At 35.9% G+C, this 20,324-nt stretch overlaps 1 protein-coding gene and 1 non-coding gene across 4 annotated transcripts in view; one reads left to right on the top strand and one right to left on the bottom strand.

Annotated features, from left to right (window-relative positions):
• Positions 1 to 20,324, top strand: part of RIPK2 (receptor interacting serine/threonine kinase 2) — a 31,820-nt gene that overhangs the window by 3,288 nt on the left and 8,208 nt on the right. For all 3 annotated transcript variants that reach the window (XM_012809813.2, XM_023517908.1, XM_023517907.1), the window contains exons 2-7: positions 2,300 to 2,453; positions 4,822 to 4,977; positions 12,317 to 12,474; positions 14,295 to 14,344; positions 15,522 to 15,683; positions 17,497 to 17,582. In XM_012809813.2, coding sequence (XP_012665267.1) covers positions 2,300 to 2,453; positions 4,822 to 4,977; positions 12,317 to 12,474; positions 14,295 to 14,344; positions 15,522 to 15,683; positions 17,497 to 17,582 — 766 coding nt within the window. The remainder of the gene's footprint in view (positions 1 to 2,299; positions 2,454 to 4,821; positions 4,978 to 12,316; positions 12,475 to 14,294; positions 14,345 to 15,521; positions 15,684 to 17,496; positions 17,583 to 20,324) is intronic.
• Positions 2,901 to 3,006, bottom strand: LOC111728053. The gene has a single exon (XR_002775465.1). It is a non-coding gene; the product is annotated as a U6 spliceosomal RNA (small nuclear RNA).

Below are 20,324 nucleotides of genomic sequence, written 5' to 3'. Positions count from 1 at the left end.
AACGTCGGGAGTATAAGTTTAATTAAAACAGGTCTCACAAACTGATATAATTGGTTTCCTCACAGTTGGGTTATTCAGTGATTAAAAGACAGAGAGAAAGAAGCTTTTCATCTTATGCCTTTCTGTTAGTCTTGAATTTTGGAACATATATTACCTATTAAAAAAATAAACGACTAACATTTTGGTTTTGGCTTGTGCTTAAAGCAGGCCTCATAGTCTGGTCTAGACTGTCTGTTGGTCTTTTTATTTCAGTAGCCATTCATCTAGAACTTGGGGGGTTGAAAAGTTTCTCCTGGAACCATTTCTACTTCTATTTTTGGTACTACCAATATGTAGTCATCTGTAGTAAAATGTGATGACACTGCCAATTTACTTCCATTTTTGTTTTAAATTCCTCACATTCAGTCAGTCACTACAACATGGGCCTTTTAACCCCCCTATTTCAACTACTACCTTCATAGTTTTAGATTCTTACTACTTCACATCTTGACCAGTGTTAAAAATCCCCTGACGTGACTTTCAAACTCTACCTTATTACCAAGTTAACAATCCTAAAATTTTGTTCTACTATCATTCTGCTGCTCAAAAACCTCCAGTTATGCTGGGCACTATTTGTAGTCCCAGGTACTCAGGAGGCTGATTCTCTCATAGGTGAGAGGATCACATGAGCCCAGGGGTTCAAGTCCAGACTGGGCAACATAGCAAGACCTCATGTCTCTTAAAAAAATAAATAAATAGACTAGGCATGATGCCTTACACCTGTAATCCTAGCTCTCTGGGAGGCTCAGGTAGGTGGATTGCTTGAGCTCAGAAGTTCAAGGCCAGCCTGAGCAAGAGCAAGACCCTGTCTCTAGTAAAAATGGAAAATCTAGCTGGACATTGTGATGAGCTACTCAGTAGGCTGGGGCAAGAAGATCACTTGAGCCCAAGAGTTTGAGATTGCTGTGAGCTATGACATCATGGCACTCTACCAAGGATGACAAAGTGAGAGTCTGTCTCAAAAAAACAAATAAAATAAAAGTACATTAAATATAAGTACATTCTGTATATATATATTTTTAAAAAGTCCTTCAGTTACAACTCAATGCCAACCAAATAAAGTTAAACCACCCTAACTTGGCTTTAAGACTTTGAGATACAGCCCAACCCTACCTTATTCACCTTCACTCCTTTTCTATTATATATGCTGATTCATATTAAACAGTTTACAGTTTCCCAAACATAGCCTTCACTTTTTAACTTCTTGAATTCATTTGATAAGTATCTATTAGACATCTGCTATATTACTGTGTGCTAGGCACCGTTCTAAGTCCAAGGGGTACACAGGTGAAAAACAAAGGCAAGTTCCCTCCCTTCCTCTCCTTTCCGGGAGAAATCAGCCATCCTAGATGCCCTCTTTCCACTGTTGAAATTCTATCCATCTATAAGGTACAGCTGAAATCCTGTTTTTCTAAAGACTGTGGTGACTCCCCTGGGTCCAGATTTACTCTTCTCTGAATTTCCCATGATTTGTCTGGTGTTCCTTTCTTTTGGGGGGGGGACTTCTCACATTCTGCTTTATGGTTTTTTTTTTTTTTAAGATTTCTGAGCAACTTGAAGGCAAAGACTATATTTTTTTATTTTTATATTCTCCACAATGCTTAGCATAGTTCTTTATTTATAATAAAAGTTAAATATTTGTTCTTTGCAAGAATAAGCAAATGAACCTGGATCCAGAGTTGCCCCAGGAGTCTGTTATAAGAATTTACCTGTTCACAATGTTCCCTTCCTGAGTTCTAGTATATCATGGCTAAATTTTACTGATGTCTATGTAGCTATTATCATCTATTTATTTAAATCTATAGCATTTAAACTTTGTAACAGGCTTCTGGGAAAATGTTACATGGTATGCACCCATAAAATTTAATGTAATATTCTAATTGATTCGTTTTAATACAACATAATTGTAACAGTTTAATTAGTTCAAGCACCAATTATTCTAACATAGATAAGCTTTTTAAATTTACTTTAACACTGTGTTCCTTTCCTAGGAAAAGTACAATAATAATAACCTGTGTATAGCACTTTTATCTGTCTATGGTTTATAGAAGTTATTTTGATCTCTAAACAGACCTATAGAATATAGAGGGTAGGTGTTATCCCTATTTTAATATAATGAAACTAAGGTACAGAGAAGTTGCATAATTTACATGTGGTCATGTAGCTATTTAATGAAAAAGTACAGGATTAATTAATCTTATAAGCATGATAATTCTGTATTTGTCATTACCTGAACTAATTGTACATTTTCTTTTCCTAGTGAAAGAAATGATGTTCTAAGGGAAGCTGAAATTTTACACAAAGCCAGATTTAGTTACATTCTTCCAATTTTGGGAATTTGCAATGAGCCTGAATTTCTGGGAATAGTTACTGAATACATGCCAAATGGATCATTAAATGAACTCCTACATAGGGTAAGTATGACACAGTTTGAGTGACTATAATTACCGTTTCTGTTATTCAGACTGTATAGTACTTTGGTTTCATAGTTGATAAGCTTATTTGAGGGTACATAAGTGAATCAAAGTGAGAGTAATAAAAATCAGTCACGGGGTAAAATTTTACCTTTTATGGCTTTTTTATGTTAGTAAAAATACTAGAGCGTCAGCCCCATATTCTTTTTTTTTTTTTTTCCTGCCACCTCCGGCATATGGGGCCGGCACCCTACTCCTTGAGCCACAGGCACCACCCCAGGCCCCATATTCTAAGGGACCTAGATTATTTTGCTTGGGTTACTGTTCCTGACATTGATGCTCAATTACAGTATCCATATGGGGATTATGTAGGTAGGAATGGAAAAAAGAAAAGGCAAACTTTACACATTATACAACTGACTATTTATTTTGTACATTTAAAAAATTATTTACATGGAGCGATTTGTGGATTTGCGTGTCATCCTTGCTCAGGGGCCGTGCTAATCCTGTCCACTGTTGCAGTTTTAGTACATGTGCAGCCCAAACTGAGCACTTATTTCACATGGATAACAATTTAGGATTCAAATTTAATGTTTCTAATACCAGTTCATGAAGTTTTAAATTAGCAGGCCAAATTAATTGTCTGTGAGTACCAAATGCATTAGCTTTTCTAATAACAGACAGTAGCATAATAAGCCAATCACTCTTTTCTCAACCAGCAACTGTGGCTTTGATTGTGAAGTCCATCAGTAAGCAAAGTCAGGAGCTCTCCTTCTCAATATACGTGTACTATCTTATTGTTGTTTGCGTGAGTTACATTACTAATATGTATATTATCCCTAATCTGCAGTTTCTCTCAGGAAATATTTTTATAAACTACTTGATACATTTTGTAAGGTTAATTTAGTTAAAACTGAGTGATCATCTGAATATCCAATTAGTGAACAGTCTTAAATAATAATACATAATGGTGCTCTCTGAGTGACTGGAGGAAAGTGGTTGTCACTGTCAGCCAGTCATGGAGTAACTTCCCCTTTGTTTCAGAATCCGTTACCTTCTTCTACTCATGACTTGTGACCACCTGAAAAAGGGGTGGTCACAGGAACTGGCGTCAGTCTGTAAGATTTGTGTAACCACTACAGTAATCAAGATACAAATATTAATAAAGTACCTTTATTTTATTTTATTTTATTGCAGTTTTTGGCTGGGGCTGGGTTTGAACCGGCCACCTCTGGCATATGGGGCCGATGCCCTACTCCTTTGAGCCACAGGTGCTGGCCCTACTCTTTTTTATTTTTTTGAGAAACTAATATAAGTGGAAATCTAATATTTTATTCCCCCACCTCTGTAGATAATCTGGCACCCAATTAGAGTCCACTGGAAATTCTACAGCCTTCCCCAGAGGGGTTGCTATCTCCTGGAAGAAATCGTACAATAGGCAGTGAGCACTCCTCTAGAACACAAGCTGCTGTATAACACTCCGTGCTACAAAGAGAGACCTGGTTACTACTTTAAACTGCATAGTTTAGAAAAAGCTACATTTTCTATAGATTACAAGATTCAGTTTCTCTAGGGGAATGCTATCTGTATACATCCAAGGAAGTTATGTTCCACATTAATCTTTTGTGTTACATTTGGTTTCTAAGTTGTGTTATTTAGAGTGGGCTGATTTATCTGGAAGCATCCTCCCCCAACTTGGCGAAATTGATTGAAAAAAATTTAAAAACAAACAATCTAAAATATTGAGCCACTCCCTTGCCAGGATGATCACTGAACTATAAGCTGACCCATTTATAGAAAACTTTGCGTAGCATTCAGAAAAATGTACCCGGCACATTGTGCCTGGTGATTCATTGTCAATCTTTTAAAATTGTCTTGATCTTTCTGAGTCTGTTCATTCTCCCGGGAAGCTACATTAAAACATTTATTTTAAGAAAGTCCAGATGGATATAAATTATAAGTACCAGGAAATATAAAATACCATGTTGTAAATGTGGCTTATTATATAGGTTTAGAGACAAAAATGACTAAAACTTAGAATGGGGAGGTAAATAGGAATATAGATGTTTGTGTCTGGCTATCTGCAGATGCAGAATAATTGATATCTGTGTCAGTTGAAGAAAAAAGACCCAATAGCTTGTAGTTGCATGAATAACATAAAATGAAATGAAGTATTGGTACTGTAATGTTATCGTTTTCTCCATAGAGTCAGGACAGTAAGATGTAAGAATGTTAACCAATATGAAAGTAATGCTGTTATGAAAATGCACACATATGTTTTAACTTTATGCATATTTCCTTGTGGAATGTTTAATTGTCTAAGTGAAAATTGGGCTACTTTTCTTTTTTTTTTTTAATATGCATAAAGAAAACTGAATATCCTGACGTTGCTTGGCCGTTGAGGTTTCGCATCCTGCACGAAATTGCACTTGGAGTAAATTACCTACACAACATGAATCCTCCTTTACTTCATCATGACTTGAAGACTCAGAATATCTTATTGGATAATGAATTTCATGTTAAGGTAATTATAATAAAAAAGCTTATCTGTATCCTCACACTGAATGATTTTGAAAAGACTGTTTAGTTATTTCTTCTACCTAGCCAGTCTAAGACCACTCCCTTTTCTGTAAGCCCCTGTTTCCTGTCCTCAGTCCCCCTTCCTGTGCAGTGACTTAGTTGTTCCTAGACAAAGATAGAGTATGGTACAGAACACAGAGATACTGTGTTTCTTAATCAATTGCCAAGATTACCTTTTTTTTCCCCTTTACTTTTTATTTCAAACTTATCAATTCACAGGAAGTTGCAAAGATAATAAATACAGAGAAGTTCCATGCATCCTTCACTTACTTTACCCCATGGTTACATGACACGTAATTATAGCACAATTTCAATGCTAGGAATTTGACATTGGTATGTATAAAGGTTGTAGGGAATTGTGTGTCACTTTACTACATGTGTAGATTTGTGTAACCATCACAGCAATCCAGGTACTGTACTGTTCCATACCACGAAGACATCACTCAGGCCACCTGCCTCTTTGGGGTTGTCACACTCACCTTCTCCCTTCTACCATTCCTTATCTTAAGAACCATTAACCTCTTCTCCATTTCTGTAATTTTCTCATTTTGAGAATACTATATAAATGGAATCATATAATACATGGTATTTTGAGACTAGCTTTGTTCACTTCACATAATGCCCTTGAGCTCCATCTTAAGTGGTTGCTTGTATCAATGGTTGGTTTTTATTAATAAATAGTATTCCATGGTATGGGTGTACAACAGTTACGTAAACATTCACTTATGGAAGAACATTTTGGTTCTTTTCAATTTTTGGCAATTATAATAAAAGTGCTGTGAACAATTCTATGTAGCTTTATAAGTAAACACAAGTCTTCATTCCTTTGGGATAAATCAGTGCCCCAAAGTACAACTGCTGATTTATGTGGTAAGGGTGTGTTTAGTTTTTTAAGAAACTATCCAACTATTTTCCAGAGTGGCTGGCCCATTTTACTTTCCACCAGCAATTTATGAGAGATGCAGCTTTTCTGCATCCTCACCAGCATTTGGTATTATCACTGTTTTTTATTTAGCTGTTATAATGCTTACATAGCAATGTCTCATCATAGTCTTCATTTGCATTTTCCTGAAAGCTAATGATGTTGAATACCTTTTCATATTCTAATTTACCATCCATTCTTTTTGATGAAATGTTTCCATGTCATAAGCCCATTTTCTAATTGGATTCTTTGGGGTTTTACTGTAGTGTTATGCGAATTCTATATTAATTGAAGCATGAGTCCTTCATCAGATATGTAGTTTGCAAACATATCCTCCTAGTTTGTAGTTTTGTCTTTTCATCCTTTTAACAATGGCTTTCACAGAGGAAAAGTTTAAATTCTGATGAAATCCAGTTTATTAGGGTTTTTTTTTACTTTTGTGGCTCATGCCTTTGCTGTCACATCTAAGCCCTCTTCACCAAGCTTTAGGTACTGAAGATTTTCTTCTATATTATCTTCTAAAAATTTTATAGTTTTATGTTATACGTTTAAATCTATGATTCATTTTAAATTAATTTCTGTATTAAGATACAAGACTTAAGTGCTGAGGACAACAGATCTGCCAGTGACTGCAAAGTTGCCCTCTGATGACAGTAAATAAAAAGTAGTTGCTCAGGAATTAACACTAAACATAATTCACTATGTTTTTATGTATTATTTTGCTATGCATCTTATAATACAGATCAGATTATTATGAATATTAAAAATGATCAAAGAAATAAATAATGGAGAAAAAACAGAAAAGTTAAAACAAAAATGTGAGAAAAAGTTAAGCGAAAAAATAAATCTTCATTGAAGATACTTGCTTTCCCTAGAATAAAATGGTAGGGGAAGGCAAGGAGAAGCAAGCTTCCACCTCAAGATTGCTAACAAAAAAAAAAAAGAGAGGGCGGTACCTGTGGCTCAAAGGAGTAGGGCACCGGCCTCATATGCTGGAGGTGGCAGGTTTAAGCCCAGCCCCAGCCAAAAAAAAAAAAGAGGGGGGGGGAACTAATCTGTGGTATTAGTTATAGAACCATCAGGTACATGTACTTTAATGGTCAGCTTGTCCTCTGAGTCTTCGCTGCAACAGTCCTTATCTTCAAAGGCGGTTATCCTGTGACAGGAATCTTAACATTCTTACTTAAATGTAAAGAGGCTAAGATTTTTCTTGGCTGCTTCCACTTGTTGGTCCTAGTTCAACTTCTGTGACAGACTGAGTAAAAGACAATTCTACTTCCATAGCACAGCCCTTCAAATATTTGTAGACAGTTTTTCTCTCCCACCTCTCAGACACTCTTGCGTTTTGTCCTTTTCCCTACTAAATACTCGTAATCCCTGATGTTATGTAGATGCATGTTTGTTTAAATTTCTCTTAACTTTCAATCCTCAGAACTGATCAAAATACTACTCTTGGTGTAGTCTGATGAGTATAGAAATGAATGATACTTGGCCCCAAATTCTCATGAGTTCCTTAATAATCCATCAGCCTTCAGAGGCAGTTCTATATATCACACCATTTAAACTGTCCTTAACAAAAACTTTGAGAGGTTCTCCTTTTCAGGCACTTTACAGAGTACTTTCTGGATATCATCAGATTTTATCTTGTTAGCTTGGAGCAATGAGTTTAGCCTCTTAAGAACTTTTTGGACATTGTTTCTGTAGTCCGATTGGTTTTAAGTTTTCTTCCAGCTTCATCCTCAAATTTAATTAGGTAGTTTTTTCTAAGTTTAAGTCGTGGTTAGGTATTAACTAGTACAGAGCTCAGATCTTATCTGTCCAACATGACCCTGAGAGCCTCCCTCCAGGTCAGTATCGATTCTTCTGTTAATCAGCACTTTTGGAGACTTCTGATTCGCTTTGTTTAGAATACTCCTAAAAGTGATATCATACAGCCCACATTTTTCTATTCTGTCATAGGAATATTATGAACGTCTTAGCTTACCTGCTTTTCCCAGATATTCTCATGGTTTACTCAATCACCTTCCTTACCCTCGTTATCAAAGTGGCCTTCCTATACGCACCCACCTACTTCCTCTCTATTCGTTTTCCTTGTTTATGCTTTTCCACTGTATTTTTTACCACTTGACATACTATTTTTTATTAACATATTTATTTATTCCATCTCTCACAATGAGAATGTCAGCCCCACGATGACAGAAGTTTGGTCTTTTGTTAACTGCCATGTGCCCAGTGCATGCCATATAGAAGCATTCAATAATGATTACTTGAATGAACAAATTAGCGAATTCCTGATTTTCTCTATACACAAGATAGGCTTCATAACTTATAAGTGACAGTGTTATTAATACTATTCAAGTGCATCAAAAATATTTTATAATACACAAACCATTTTTTTATTTACTCTCTGACAGTAGTAATACTGTTAAAAAAGAAAATGAAACTAGTCATTCTTTGCTCATTAAATATTTGTGGAGCAGCTACTGTGTGCCAGGCATTGTGCCAGACCCTTGGGGTAGATCACGTGAGGTCTGAAATGGACCACTGATCTAATATATTTTTCATGAATTTTTACTAGCGCTCTCATTTTCTAATCCCTTACAGATTATCCCTTTTGTAAACTGTTCTAAATTGTTTTAAACTAGGTGCTATGGGTTGAATGTGTCCCCTTCAAAATTTAGGTGTTACCAGTGTGATCATTTAAGAGGTGGGCCTTTAAAAGATGATTGGGCCATGAGGACTTTTCTCTCCCTCGTGATTGAGATTAAGGCCCTTAAAAAAAAAAAAGGGTTTGTCCAGCCTCTGGCTAGCTTGCCTGCCTGCCTCCTGCCACATGGAGGCATAGCAAGAAGGCCCTCACCAGACCAAATATTTGTGGTTTGATTTTTCACATCCCGGCTTCTGGAGCTGTGAGAAACCAAGTTCTGTTAGTTATAAATGACCTCATCTGTGGTGTTCTGTTACAACAACACAAATGGCCTGAGAATAGAAATTGGTACCAGAGAAGTAGAGTGTGATTATAACAACTACCTAAAAATGTAGGCGCAGCTTTGAAACTGGGTAACAGGTAGAAACTGAAACCGTTTTTAAGTAAATGCCAGAAAAAGACTAGATGGCCATGAATGGGGCATTAAGGACGATGCTAGTGAGAGTGGGGAGAAGAAAGATGAGACGCCGGAGAAGAAAGAGCCGTAGAGAAAGCCACATTCTTCTTGGAGATTACTGGAGTGGTCAGGAGCAGAATGTCGGTAGAATATGAACAATGTAGGCTGTTCCGTCACAGATGGAAAGGAGAGACAAGGTGTTGGGAACTGAATAAAAGGATATCCTTGCTGTAAAGTGACCAAGAACTCGGTTGATTTATGCCTGTGCTGCAGGACTCTGGAAGACAGAACTTAAGAGTGATCAACTAAACTATTTAGCAGAAGAAATCTCCAAGCAGCAAAGTGTTCAGGACGCTGTGTAGTTTAGTAACATGCCCAAAGGGAAGAGTGGTTTATTGACGTTTAGAATCAAGTTGGAAGCAGAGTAGGGATTTGCATATTTCTCAGCCTGGCCATATAAAGAATTAAAAATCATTTTTAGGAGAGAAAACCAAATGTGTAGCCAAGCAACTGTTTGATGACGGAATTAGTAGGGACCGAGGAAGCCAAGGGCCACTCATCAGGAGTTTGGGAGAATGATCCCAAAGGCATTTCAGAAATCTTCAAGTCATCACAGGCACAGAGTGGCAGGGCCTTGGGAGCAGTAGGGTTTTGGGAAGAGAATGCTGCAGTGTGAATGTGTCCCGTCCAAAATTCAGGTGTTGCCAATGTGATTCTTCTATTAAGAGGTGAGGCCTTTACAGAATTGATTAGGCTAGGAAGGCTCCTCCCTCTTAAAAGAGATTTATTTAGTTCCTTAAAGAAAAGAGATTTCATGCCCATCGCCCCACGAATGGATCAATAAATTGTGGTACATGTACACCATGGAATACTATGCAGCCCTAAAGAAAGATGGAGACTTTACCTCCTTCATGTTTATATGGATGGAATTAAAAAATGTTCTTCTCAGCAAAGTATCTCAAGAATGGAAGAAAAAGTATCCAGTGTACACAGCCCTATTTTGAAACTAATTCATAGCTTTTATAGGAATGTCATAACCTAATTATAGCCTATTATGGGAAGGGGGTGGAAGAGGAAAAGCGAGGGGGGTGGACGGGCAGAGGGAGGGTGATTGGTGGGGTCACCTCTATGGTTTATCTTACAAGGGTACAAGTGAATCTTTCTAAAAGCAGAGTGTGAATGTCTTAACTCAATAACTAAGAGAATGACATGAAGGTTATATTAACCAGTTTGATGAGAGTACTTCAAAATGTATATGAAAACAGCACACTGTGCCCCATGATTGCATTAATGTACATAGTTATGCTATAAGAAATAAAAAGAAAAGAAAAGAGATTTCACATAGTGTTGGACTAAGACACCAGGGTTTAAGGATGGTCTCCTACTGTACGTAGATTTGCAAAACCAACATATTTTTCCTTTTAAAAATCAAACTGACTTTAGTTTTCTGATATACTGTAGTACCCCTCCATTTTGTCCCACAAAGAACACTAATACCTGTGAAGGTATTTGCAAGTTCTCTCACTAACTTAAAATATAAGATACTTGCATTTTATAAGCTTTCAAACTCCTTGGACTTTCCTTTCTTCATCTCAGAGCAGGAGACGATCATAGTTCACTGTAATCTTGACTCCTGGGCTCAAGCACTCCTCCTGAGTAGCTGGGACTAAAGGTGCACGGCCACACCTGGCTAATTTTTATTTTGTTTATTCATTCATTCATTTATTCATTCATTTATTTTGGTAAAGATGAAGTCTAGCAATGTTGCACAGGCTGGTCACCCCAAAATGCCAGGATTATAGGCATGAGTCACCAACCCCAGTGGCAGAAACTATTCTCAATAGAGAAAAATCAGAAACAAAGTAATAGTTGTTGACCCCTACTTTCTCTTTTTCCTCTGTCAACAGGAAATGCTTTTTCTCTATGAATAGAACTTAAAATATTCTTGACTTTGTGTATTTTTTTCTTAGACTTACTCTTTTATTATAGTAAACATGTGAAGATTCACTTATTTCCTCCTTTTTGGGGATGGGGGCCATAACATTTTTTATCTTCAATTCATCTAAATGCTAATAAACATTTTTTCTGTTAAAATTAGTAAAAATGTAAGACTTAAATAATTGACTCAAAATGATATGCTACATGGAGTTCATTCGGTTCTGTTGAATTCTTAAGTATACAGTATACTCTTCTAAGTAATTTAAGTTTCTTTAAATAGTTCCCATACTCCCTTTGTTCACTAAATATTGTTTTTGTTCTTACATTTTGTCTTTCATTTTTAAAAAAATAAAGAACCTCTTAAATATTTAAAGGGTTTCAAGATATTATATAATGTCTGCACAGATATACAATTGAAGCAAAACTGTAAGAGACAGATCAGAAATATGAAATATGTTACTGTTAATTTTTTAAGCACCATTGTAATGGACATAAACATTCCTTACATACTAACTATACTATTGCTACTGGATTACTGTTTTTAGCAATGGGCATGAGTTATATAATGTTGACCTTTACTATGGAGATTTTGCTTATTACAGAATTTGAAGATGCTATGTTTAAGGTATTATGAATAAGACCATATAAACCTGAGCTGTAAACAATGACCAATGACAATTATGTGAGATAAATAGACTTCTCAGTTTTGGGAGCAGGTGAATTTGGAAAGGATATACTAGAAAGCCACTTGTCATAAAATGTAAGGTATTCAGTATATACACTTATCTAAAAATCAGGCAAAAAAGTACTTGTCTTTAATTTTTCAAAACATAGTCTCTCTTTTGAAATTTGTGATGGGCCAGGTTACCAGCCTGGGCAATGTAACAAGACCCTGTCTCTACAAAAAATAAAAACATTAGCCAAACATAATGATCCATTCCTATAATCCCAGCTGCTCAGGAGGCTGATTTAGGAGGATAGCTTAAGCCCAGTGTCCCAGCCTGGCCAACAGAGTGAGACCCTGTCTGTATAAAAAAGTATAAAAAAACAAGAAAAGAAATTCTTTATGTTGTGCTTAACTTTAAGTATGTATCGCATCTAGAGTTGTTCGGCTCACCAGTATGGAATTTAATTTTGTAAGAAACTGTAGAATATATAGAAATAAAATATTAATACATGTAACATTTCCTCTGATAAACAATCTAATACTTAATACAATCTAATACAATCTAATACAATGAATATTCATAAAGACAGTCAATTCTTAGAGTTTGTAAAGAGAGAACTTTTGAATTCAATTACACTCTTTTCCCTTGCAGATCGCAGATTTTGGTTTATCAAAATGGCGCCTGATGTCCCTCTCTCAATCACGAAGTAGCAAATCTGCCCCAGAAGGAGGGACAATTATATACATGCCACCCGAAAACTATGAACCTGGACAAAAGTCAAGGGCCAGTGTCAAGCATGATATCTACAGGTACAGTAAAGTCACTTTTGCTCAGGGTTGACTTTGAAGCTACATTTTAAAGTATGATTTTTATTCTTTCATAACTGTGGTAAAAATAAACTACAGAAGCCACAGTGATTAATGTGTTTCAAATTAAAAATACCTTGCTTTAAGCAACCTCTGCATTTTTAAAAAACATTTAGGCTAGGTGTGGTAGCTCACACCTGTAATCCTACCACTTTGTTTGGAAGGCTAAAGGGGAAGATTGCTTGAGGCCAGGAGTTCAACACTAGCCTGAACAAGAGCAAGACCCCATCTCTACAAAAAAAAAAAAAAAAAAAATAAGCCAGACATGGTGACACGTGCCTGTGGTCCCAACTCTTCAAGAAGCTGAAGTAGGAAGATTTGCAGTGAGCTATGATGACACCACTGCACTGTAGCCCGGACAACAGAACAAGTTGTCTGTAAAAAAAAGAAAAAGACTTTTAAAGCATACCTTCTTGTTGTATCAATTTATAACATAATACTTAAAAGATTTGATCATATATATTTACTTGTAATCTCATAATGCAGTAACAAACATAATACGTTGTTTCTGATTGACATTATTTGGCCAGAAGAAAGGAAGATGATAATTTGCAATGCATAGGACTAGGGATTTGGAGGATTCACCTCATTCCTGACTTACATTTGTCTCTTCATAACAATGAATGCAAAATCAGACCTACTAAATTTACTATGAACACATTTTATAGCCCTTTAAAATAGCTTTTTGCTATCTTTAGTAAATTAACCTGGTAAAAATGCATCATCTTAGAAATGAAGGCTATATATCTCTACCAGAAAATTATATATTCAAATTACGTATCTCTCTCCTCCAAGAAGATTTTAATTTTTGTTACTTCTCATTAAATCCAATGTCAGCTGATTCATGTTAGTGGCTGTACCTGCCCAGTGTGGTGTTTTTTACATTCCCATTATTGTCTGAATAAATGTCTTTTATATATTCTGTTTGCTGATATTCTTAGTTCATTTTGAATTATATGTTGCGGGAGGGGGGAAAATATATCTTCTAAGGTAAAGAGCATGTTCTAGTCAACAATTCTTGAAAACCGGTTTGTTTCTATAAAAGCAGACCAATTTAAATCTATCATTTATTTTGTGAATTATGCCCTTATGTTCAATGTCAGTGTTCCTGGTCAGGGAAAAAGAAAATATTCTTTTATTTGGGTAGGAATTCCCTCTGTAGTCTTCTCTCTCCCACTAAGACAATGTGTTGGTACCTAATCAATTCCGTGAGTCCGTTTTGAATGCAGAGTTAATTTGATGATGTAGTAAAAGTCCAGTGCACATATCCTATTTAATCATTTATCTTAAACATAAATCTGTGCAACTTGAGTAAGTGATTGAGTACTGAAGTTAAATTGTGAAGAGAATATTTTTACCACCTGAGAAGACTGTACTGAGACCAGAAAGAGTCAATTAAATAGAGCCATGATTGCTCTTTATTTTATATGAAAAATAATAACCAGGTAATTAGAGGATGTGACTTATCGGGATGTTCAAGAATGAAACCCAGTGTTAAATCATCCACAAAAAAGTTTTCCTTGTATGTAACTTTAAGCTTTTATTAGAGTAATTTCTTAGTTCTTCAAATTAACTTTAGTATTTTTCTTCAAGATAAAACTTTATATGAGCATCCACCATCTTGGCTATATAAGCGATTCTTTCTATAGCATTTCACTACCTTATTAATTACAGAAATGGTATCCTAGTTCATAGTACTCTTTTTAATTTATTATGCGGAGTTAATTTGTAATGTGTAACGTGTATGTTTTCATCTTAAACAGCTATGCAGTTATCATGTGGGAAGTGTTATCCAGAAAACAGCCTTTTGAAGGTAAATAAGCTTGGATTTTCTTATAGTAGATAACATCATGTTGGTAGGCCATACTCAGAACTATCTGAAGCTCATCTTATTTTAAATATGCCTACCATCCATTTTATGAAAAACATGCAATGAAAATACCACTTATCAGCTGGGAATCCACTGTATACTAGAGAGCATACTGGATTAAGGATCAGAAAATTCTTCATTCTAATTCTTATTCTGACAGTAATTAGCTCTGTTGAGTTCTCATTTGTGTCATCTGCAGAATGAGAGGGATTTTTATTTGGGGGTTGGGAGGTTGTTTGTTTGGGATGTTTTGTTTTGTTTTTTGAAACAGGCTCTCTCTCTGTTGCCAGGACTAGACTTCTCTGACATCATCGTAGCTCACTGCAACCTCAAGCTCCTAGGCTCAGGTCATCTCCTGCCTCACCCCCTCCTCCCAAGTAGTTGTGACTACAGGTGCACACCACCACGCCTAGCTGATTTCTTAATTTTTGCAGAGACAGTGTCTCACTGTGTTGCTCAGGCTGGTCCCAAACTCCTGACCTCAAGCAATCTTTCTGCCTCAGCTTCTCAAAGTGCTAGGATTATAGGCATGAGCCACCTTGCACAGACAAAGTGAGAGTCTTGAATTAGTATCTCCCAAATTCCATTCTAGCTATGAAACTTTTTATATGAATATTTAATCACTGTTCATTCTGTAAAGACCAAAAACATTGAAGAATAATCTATTTTATTCTCTGGATTATTTTGAGATTTATATTGGTCAGCTTGTTGTATAACTAACAGCAACCTCAAAATCTCAGTAGCTTATGGAATAAACATCTGTTTCTTATTTACATTACATAGTAATTCTGTAGCCTTTCATCATTCTACTAGGTTTCACTTAGCTTTGCTCTACTCTTATTACATTGACCAAATCAAATTACACAGCCAAACCCTGAATTAATGAGATGAGAATGTAAAGTTCTCCTATAGAAGATAGACAAGTTTGGCAAAGTCTATACACACACACACACACATATATATATATACACACATATATATTCTTTTTACAGAAAGGGGGGTAATAAATTATTTCTTAAATTTTAAGATTCCCTGATTTTCTTTTGGTTAGTTTTAGAATATATTTAAGACACTAGATCACAATAAATTTCTAAGAAGTTAAATCTGTTTGTTTTGGCAGAAGTCACCAATCCTTTGCAGATTATGTATAGTGTGTCACAAGGACATCGACCTGACACCAGTGAAGAAAGTTTGCCATTTGATATACCTCATCGAACAACTATGATCTCTCTAATAGAAAGTGGATGGGCCCAAAATCCAGACGAAAGACCATCTTTCTTAAGTGAGTACACAATTTTAATCAGGACCTTTTGAATTATAGAAGTAGTTTGTATACCTTGAATAAAATATTCCTTGAAAAATAATGCAAATTTAATGACCAGCTCAAAGTAGTCGCTAAAATTTCCATTGAAGTGTAATTCGTATACTATAAAATTCATCTATTTTAAGTATGTTTATTGATTTTCGGTAATTTTACAGTTTCAAGCCAAGTGAACTTTTCAAGTTTCAAGCCATCACCATAATTCAATATTAAAACATTTCCACCAGCCTGAGCAACATAGCCAAGCCCTATCTCTATAAAAAATAGAAAAATTATTCAGGTATGGTGGCATGCACCTGTAATCCCAGCTACTCAGCAGAGTGAAGCAGGAAGATAGCTTGAGCCCAAGAGTTTGAGGTTGTACTGAGCTATGATGATGTCATGGCACTCTAGCCTGGGCAACAGAACAAGACCCTGTCTCAAAAAAAAAAAAAAAAAAAATTCATTTTTTCTATCACCCTAGAAAAATTCCTCATATCCATTTGTATTCACCACCTGTTCTCACCTGTAACTCCAGGCAACCACTAATCTGTTTTTCTCCCCATAGATTTGCCTTTTCTGAGCATTTCATATTAATGGAATGATAACAATGTATGGTACTTTGCATCAAGCTTGTTAGACCTGGCATCATATTTTTCAGGTTGTAGCATGAATCAGTAGTATGTTCAGTAGTTTACTGCTGAATAATATTCCATGATATAGATGTCGCACATTTTGTGGATCCATTGGCCAGTTGATAAACATTTTGATTGTTTCTACTTGTTGGGTATATGGATAATAATGCTGTAACTATCCATATACTAGTCTGTGCATGAATGTATTCTCATTTCTCTTGGGTAATTATCTGTGAGTAGAATTGCTGGGTGATATGACAAATTTAGCCTTTCATTTTTAAGAAACTGCCAGACAATTTTTCAAAATAGCTATATCATTGTACGTTCCACCAGAAATGTGTGAGGATTTCAGTATTTGCACATCACTGCCAACACTTGTTACTTTCTGTCTTTTTAATTAGTTATTTTAGTGAGTATGGAGTAGTAGCTCACTGCAGTTTTAGTATGCATTTCCCTATGATATTAGGCATCTCTTCATGTGCTTTCTAGCCATGTGTATATCTTCTTTAGTGAAATTCAGATCTTTTACTTGTTTTTTAATTTCATTGTTTATTCTATTATTGAGTTGTCAAGGCTCTTTACGTATTCTAGATACAAATCCCTTAGCAGATACCTGATTCAGAAATACATTCTCCTCGTCTGTGGCTTCTTTTTCATTTTTTCTCAATAGTGTTTTGAAGTGCAAAGGTTTTCTATATTTTTTTCATTCCACTTACCAATTTTTTAAGGATTTTGTTTTTGATGTCCTAAGAACTCTGCCTCGCCCAAGATCTTGAAGATTTTCTCCTTTATTTACATTTAAATGTAGGATCCCTTTTCACATTCATTTCTATGTATGATGTAACTGTATCTTATTTCCAAGTGGATATTCGACTCTTTTTGTATCATTTATTGAAAGACAATCCTTTCCCCTTTTGATTAGCTTAGCACCTTTGTTGAAAAGACGTTGACTGTAATTATAAAGGTTTATTTTTAGACTCTCAATCCTATTCCTTTGATCACCTTGTCTATCTTTATGTCAGTAACAAAGGCTATTTTGGAAGTTGAATATCATCAGTTTAAGGGAAAATTGACTTGGGGCCTTATCAGTTCAATATTAGTATTTCAGTTAAATGATTAGAAATAATATAAACCTAAATTGTATTTTCTTTCTTATTTAGAATGTTTAATAGAACTTGAACCTGTTTTGAGAACATTTGAAGAAATAACTTTTCTTGAAGCTGTTATTCAGCTAAAGAAAACAAAGGTAAATTGCCAAATGAAATGGAAATTAAAACTTCAAACAACTATGTATTAATTATGGAGGTGTTAGTTTTTAATTAAAATACTTTTCACAGATAGAGGCTGAAGTTTGGGGTAGGAGAGTTTACCAAAAAATACTACCTTACCTTTTCTTTGTTACCAAAGAGATTTTATTTTTATAAAAATAAAAATACTACCTTACCTTTTCTTTGTTACCAAAGAGATTTTATTTTATGCAAATGTCCACCTAACAATCTTGAAGACATTTCCAGTATTCTTATAATCCGATGCAAATTTCCTTTTTTTTTAGAGACAGAGTCTCACTTTGTCACGCTTGGTAGAGTGCTGTGGCATCACAGCTCGCAGCAACCTCCAGCTCTTGGGCTTAGTCAATTCTCTTGCCTCAGCCTCCCAAGTAGCTGGGACCACAGGCACCCTCCACAATGCCCAGCTTATTTTTTTGTTGTTGCAGTTTTGCTGGGGCCAAGTTTGAACCTGCCACGCTGGGTCTATGGGGCCGGCGCCCTATTCACTAAGCTACAGGCGCTGCCATGCATGAAGAAGGCCAGTTGTGTACAGTGAGAGCCCTGAAACACCGGAGATGTTTATTTTTTAATCTACATTTATTATCCTAAAAATTTAATACCTTTAAAGTAATAGAATTAGGATTCTATATTTAAGACTTAGTTTTAAGAACAAATTTGCGCTTTTTAAATAAAGTGTATATTTCCAGTCATCTTACTTCTGTTTAATAGTGGCATTGCTTTCTTCAGTGTTCAGTGTTATTTCCCTTTTCTTCTTCACTTCTTTTTTTATTGCCAGTTAAGCTGTCAAATTTTTATAACAACCGAGGCCAAAATGTGTACTTTTTCATTGTTTTTTTAAGTTTTCCCACTCAAACACTCCATGGGACGTAGACTAAAGTGGCAGTGGCATTTAACGCTGATATGAATTTCCTAGGACAGGTGTCATATTCACTCAGTCTGGCTCTTGTGGATCAAACAATTGAAAGAGCCTTTTAACTGTAGGACATTTTAATATTATCAAAAATTGTTTTGATATTATTACTAAAAAGCAGCTACAGTCCTTTCGGGCAAAGTAAGTATAGTTTAACCCTTGCTGGGGTTTATTACAATGTTCTTAACATGTGATGATAAAAAGTAGCAGTTTGCCAAATTCTTGGGGTGTGAACGAGCACGGTCTACGATTTACTCCTAAAAAACCCCGCTTGCCCCCATAGTTTGCGGTATCTGTTAATAGAACCTAAGGTTTAAAAGGGAAGTGCATAAAGCAGGAACTAGAGGAGTTTTGTTTTAGTTCTGATAACTTTTCATTCACTCTCTTAATGCTGGTGAGACACAGTCTTTTCCAGAGTATGCCAGGTTCTTAACTTCTTGATAGATACAGATTTCTGATAACATTTATTCTTCCTAATCTTCTTAGTTCCCTTTTTTCTCCTCGTAGCTTTCCCTTTTACTTCTTCCAAACAAAGGTGGAAAGAAGGGCCTGTTGTCTTGATTATTATGAAAAGGAAGAGAACCATTCCCGCTCCCTTTTTGTCCCCAAACAATTGAAACATTAGGATCCTATATTTAAGACTGTTCATTTAAGAAGAAATTTGCGCTTTTGAAATGAAGTGTGTATTTTCAGTCATTATAACGCTATTTAATAATAGCATTGCTTTCTTCAGTGTTCAGTGTTATTTCCCTTTTTTTGTCTTTTTTTAGATACAAAGTCTGGCGGCTATGTTATCCAGGCTGGCCTTGAATTCCCCAGCTCCAAGTGATTCTCCCGCCTCAGCCTCCAGAGTAGGTGGGATTGTGTAACAGGCACCACCACACTCAGCTACTTTCATCAGTATTTTTATTTTGCTGTTCTACTTTTACTTAGAGTTGTTGTAATTGTTTTTTCTTTTCTTTTTTGACATGAACCTTTGTGTCGATTCTGTGAAACTACAAGGGCAAGAATATCATCTCATTTTTTTATAGATAAGTGAGGTACAGGAGTTCTCATCCACTGGGATACAGTGCAAGACCCCCAGTAAATGTCTGAAACCACACAGATCGTACCAAACCCTGTATAGAGTATGTTTTTTCATACACACACACATAGACATATATATATACCTATAACAAACTAATTTGTAAGTTAGGCACAGTGAGAGATTAGCAGTAAGTAATAAAGTAGAACAATTATAACAATATGCAACATCACTGTTCATGCACTTCGAGTTCATCATTAAGTAAATTAAGGGTCACTTGAATGCAAGCAGTGCAATACGCAGTGTAACTGAGCCAGCTACCAAGTAACTAAGGAGCAGGTAGCACATACAGCACGGGGACACTGGACCGAGGGATGATTCACATCCTGGGTGGGACACAGCTAGACGCTATGGGATTTCATCATGCTGCTTACAACTGTGTGTAACCTAAACGTTATGAATTATCTGTGGAATTTTCCATTTAATATTTTCAGACCACAGTTGACTAAGGGTAACTGAAACTGCAAAAAGCGAAACCACGGAGAACGGGGGACAACTATAAAGGGAAGTTAGTGACTTATGCAACACACTTCACACAGCTAGCTCATGTCAGGACCAACTGTTTGTGCCCATAGTCCCAGACACTAGGGAGCTGAGGTAGGAGAATCACTTGAGCTCAGGACTTCCAGTACAGCCTAGGAAACATGGCAAGACCTCCCCTCTTTAAAAAAAATTCTTGGCTCGGCACCTGTGGCTCAAGTGGCT

Source organism: Otolemur garnettii, unplaced genomic scaffold, assembly GCF_000181295.1.
Source record: "Otolemur garnettii isolate 467f Iridium unplaced genomic scaffold, OtoGar3 scaffold00004, whole genome shotgun sequence".
NCBI classification, from domain to species: Eukaryota; Metazoa; Chordata; class Mammalia; order Primates; family Galagidae; genus Otolemur; species Otolemur garnettii.
The sequence above is the reverse complement of the archived record's forward strand: the minus strand, read 5'-3'. Positions and strand labels throughout refer to the sequence as shown.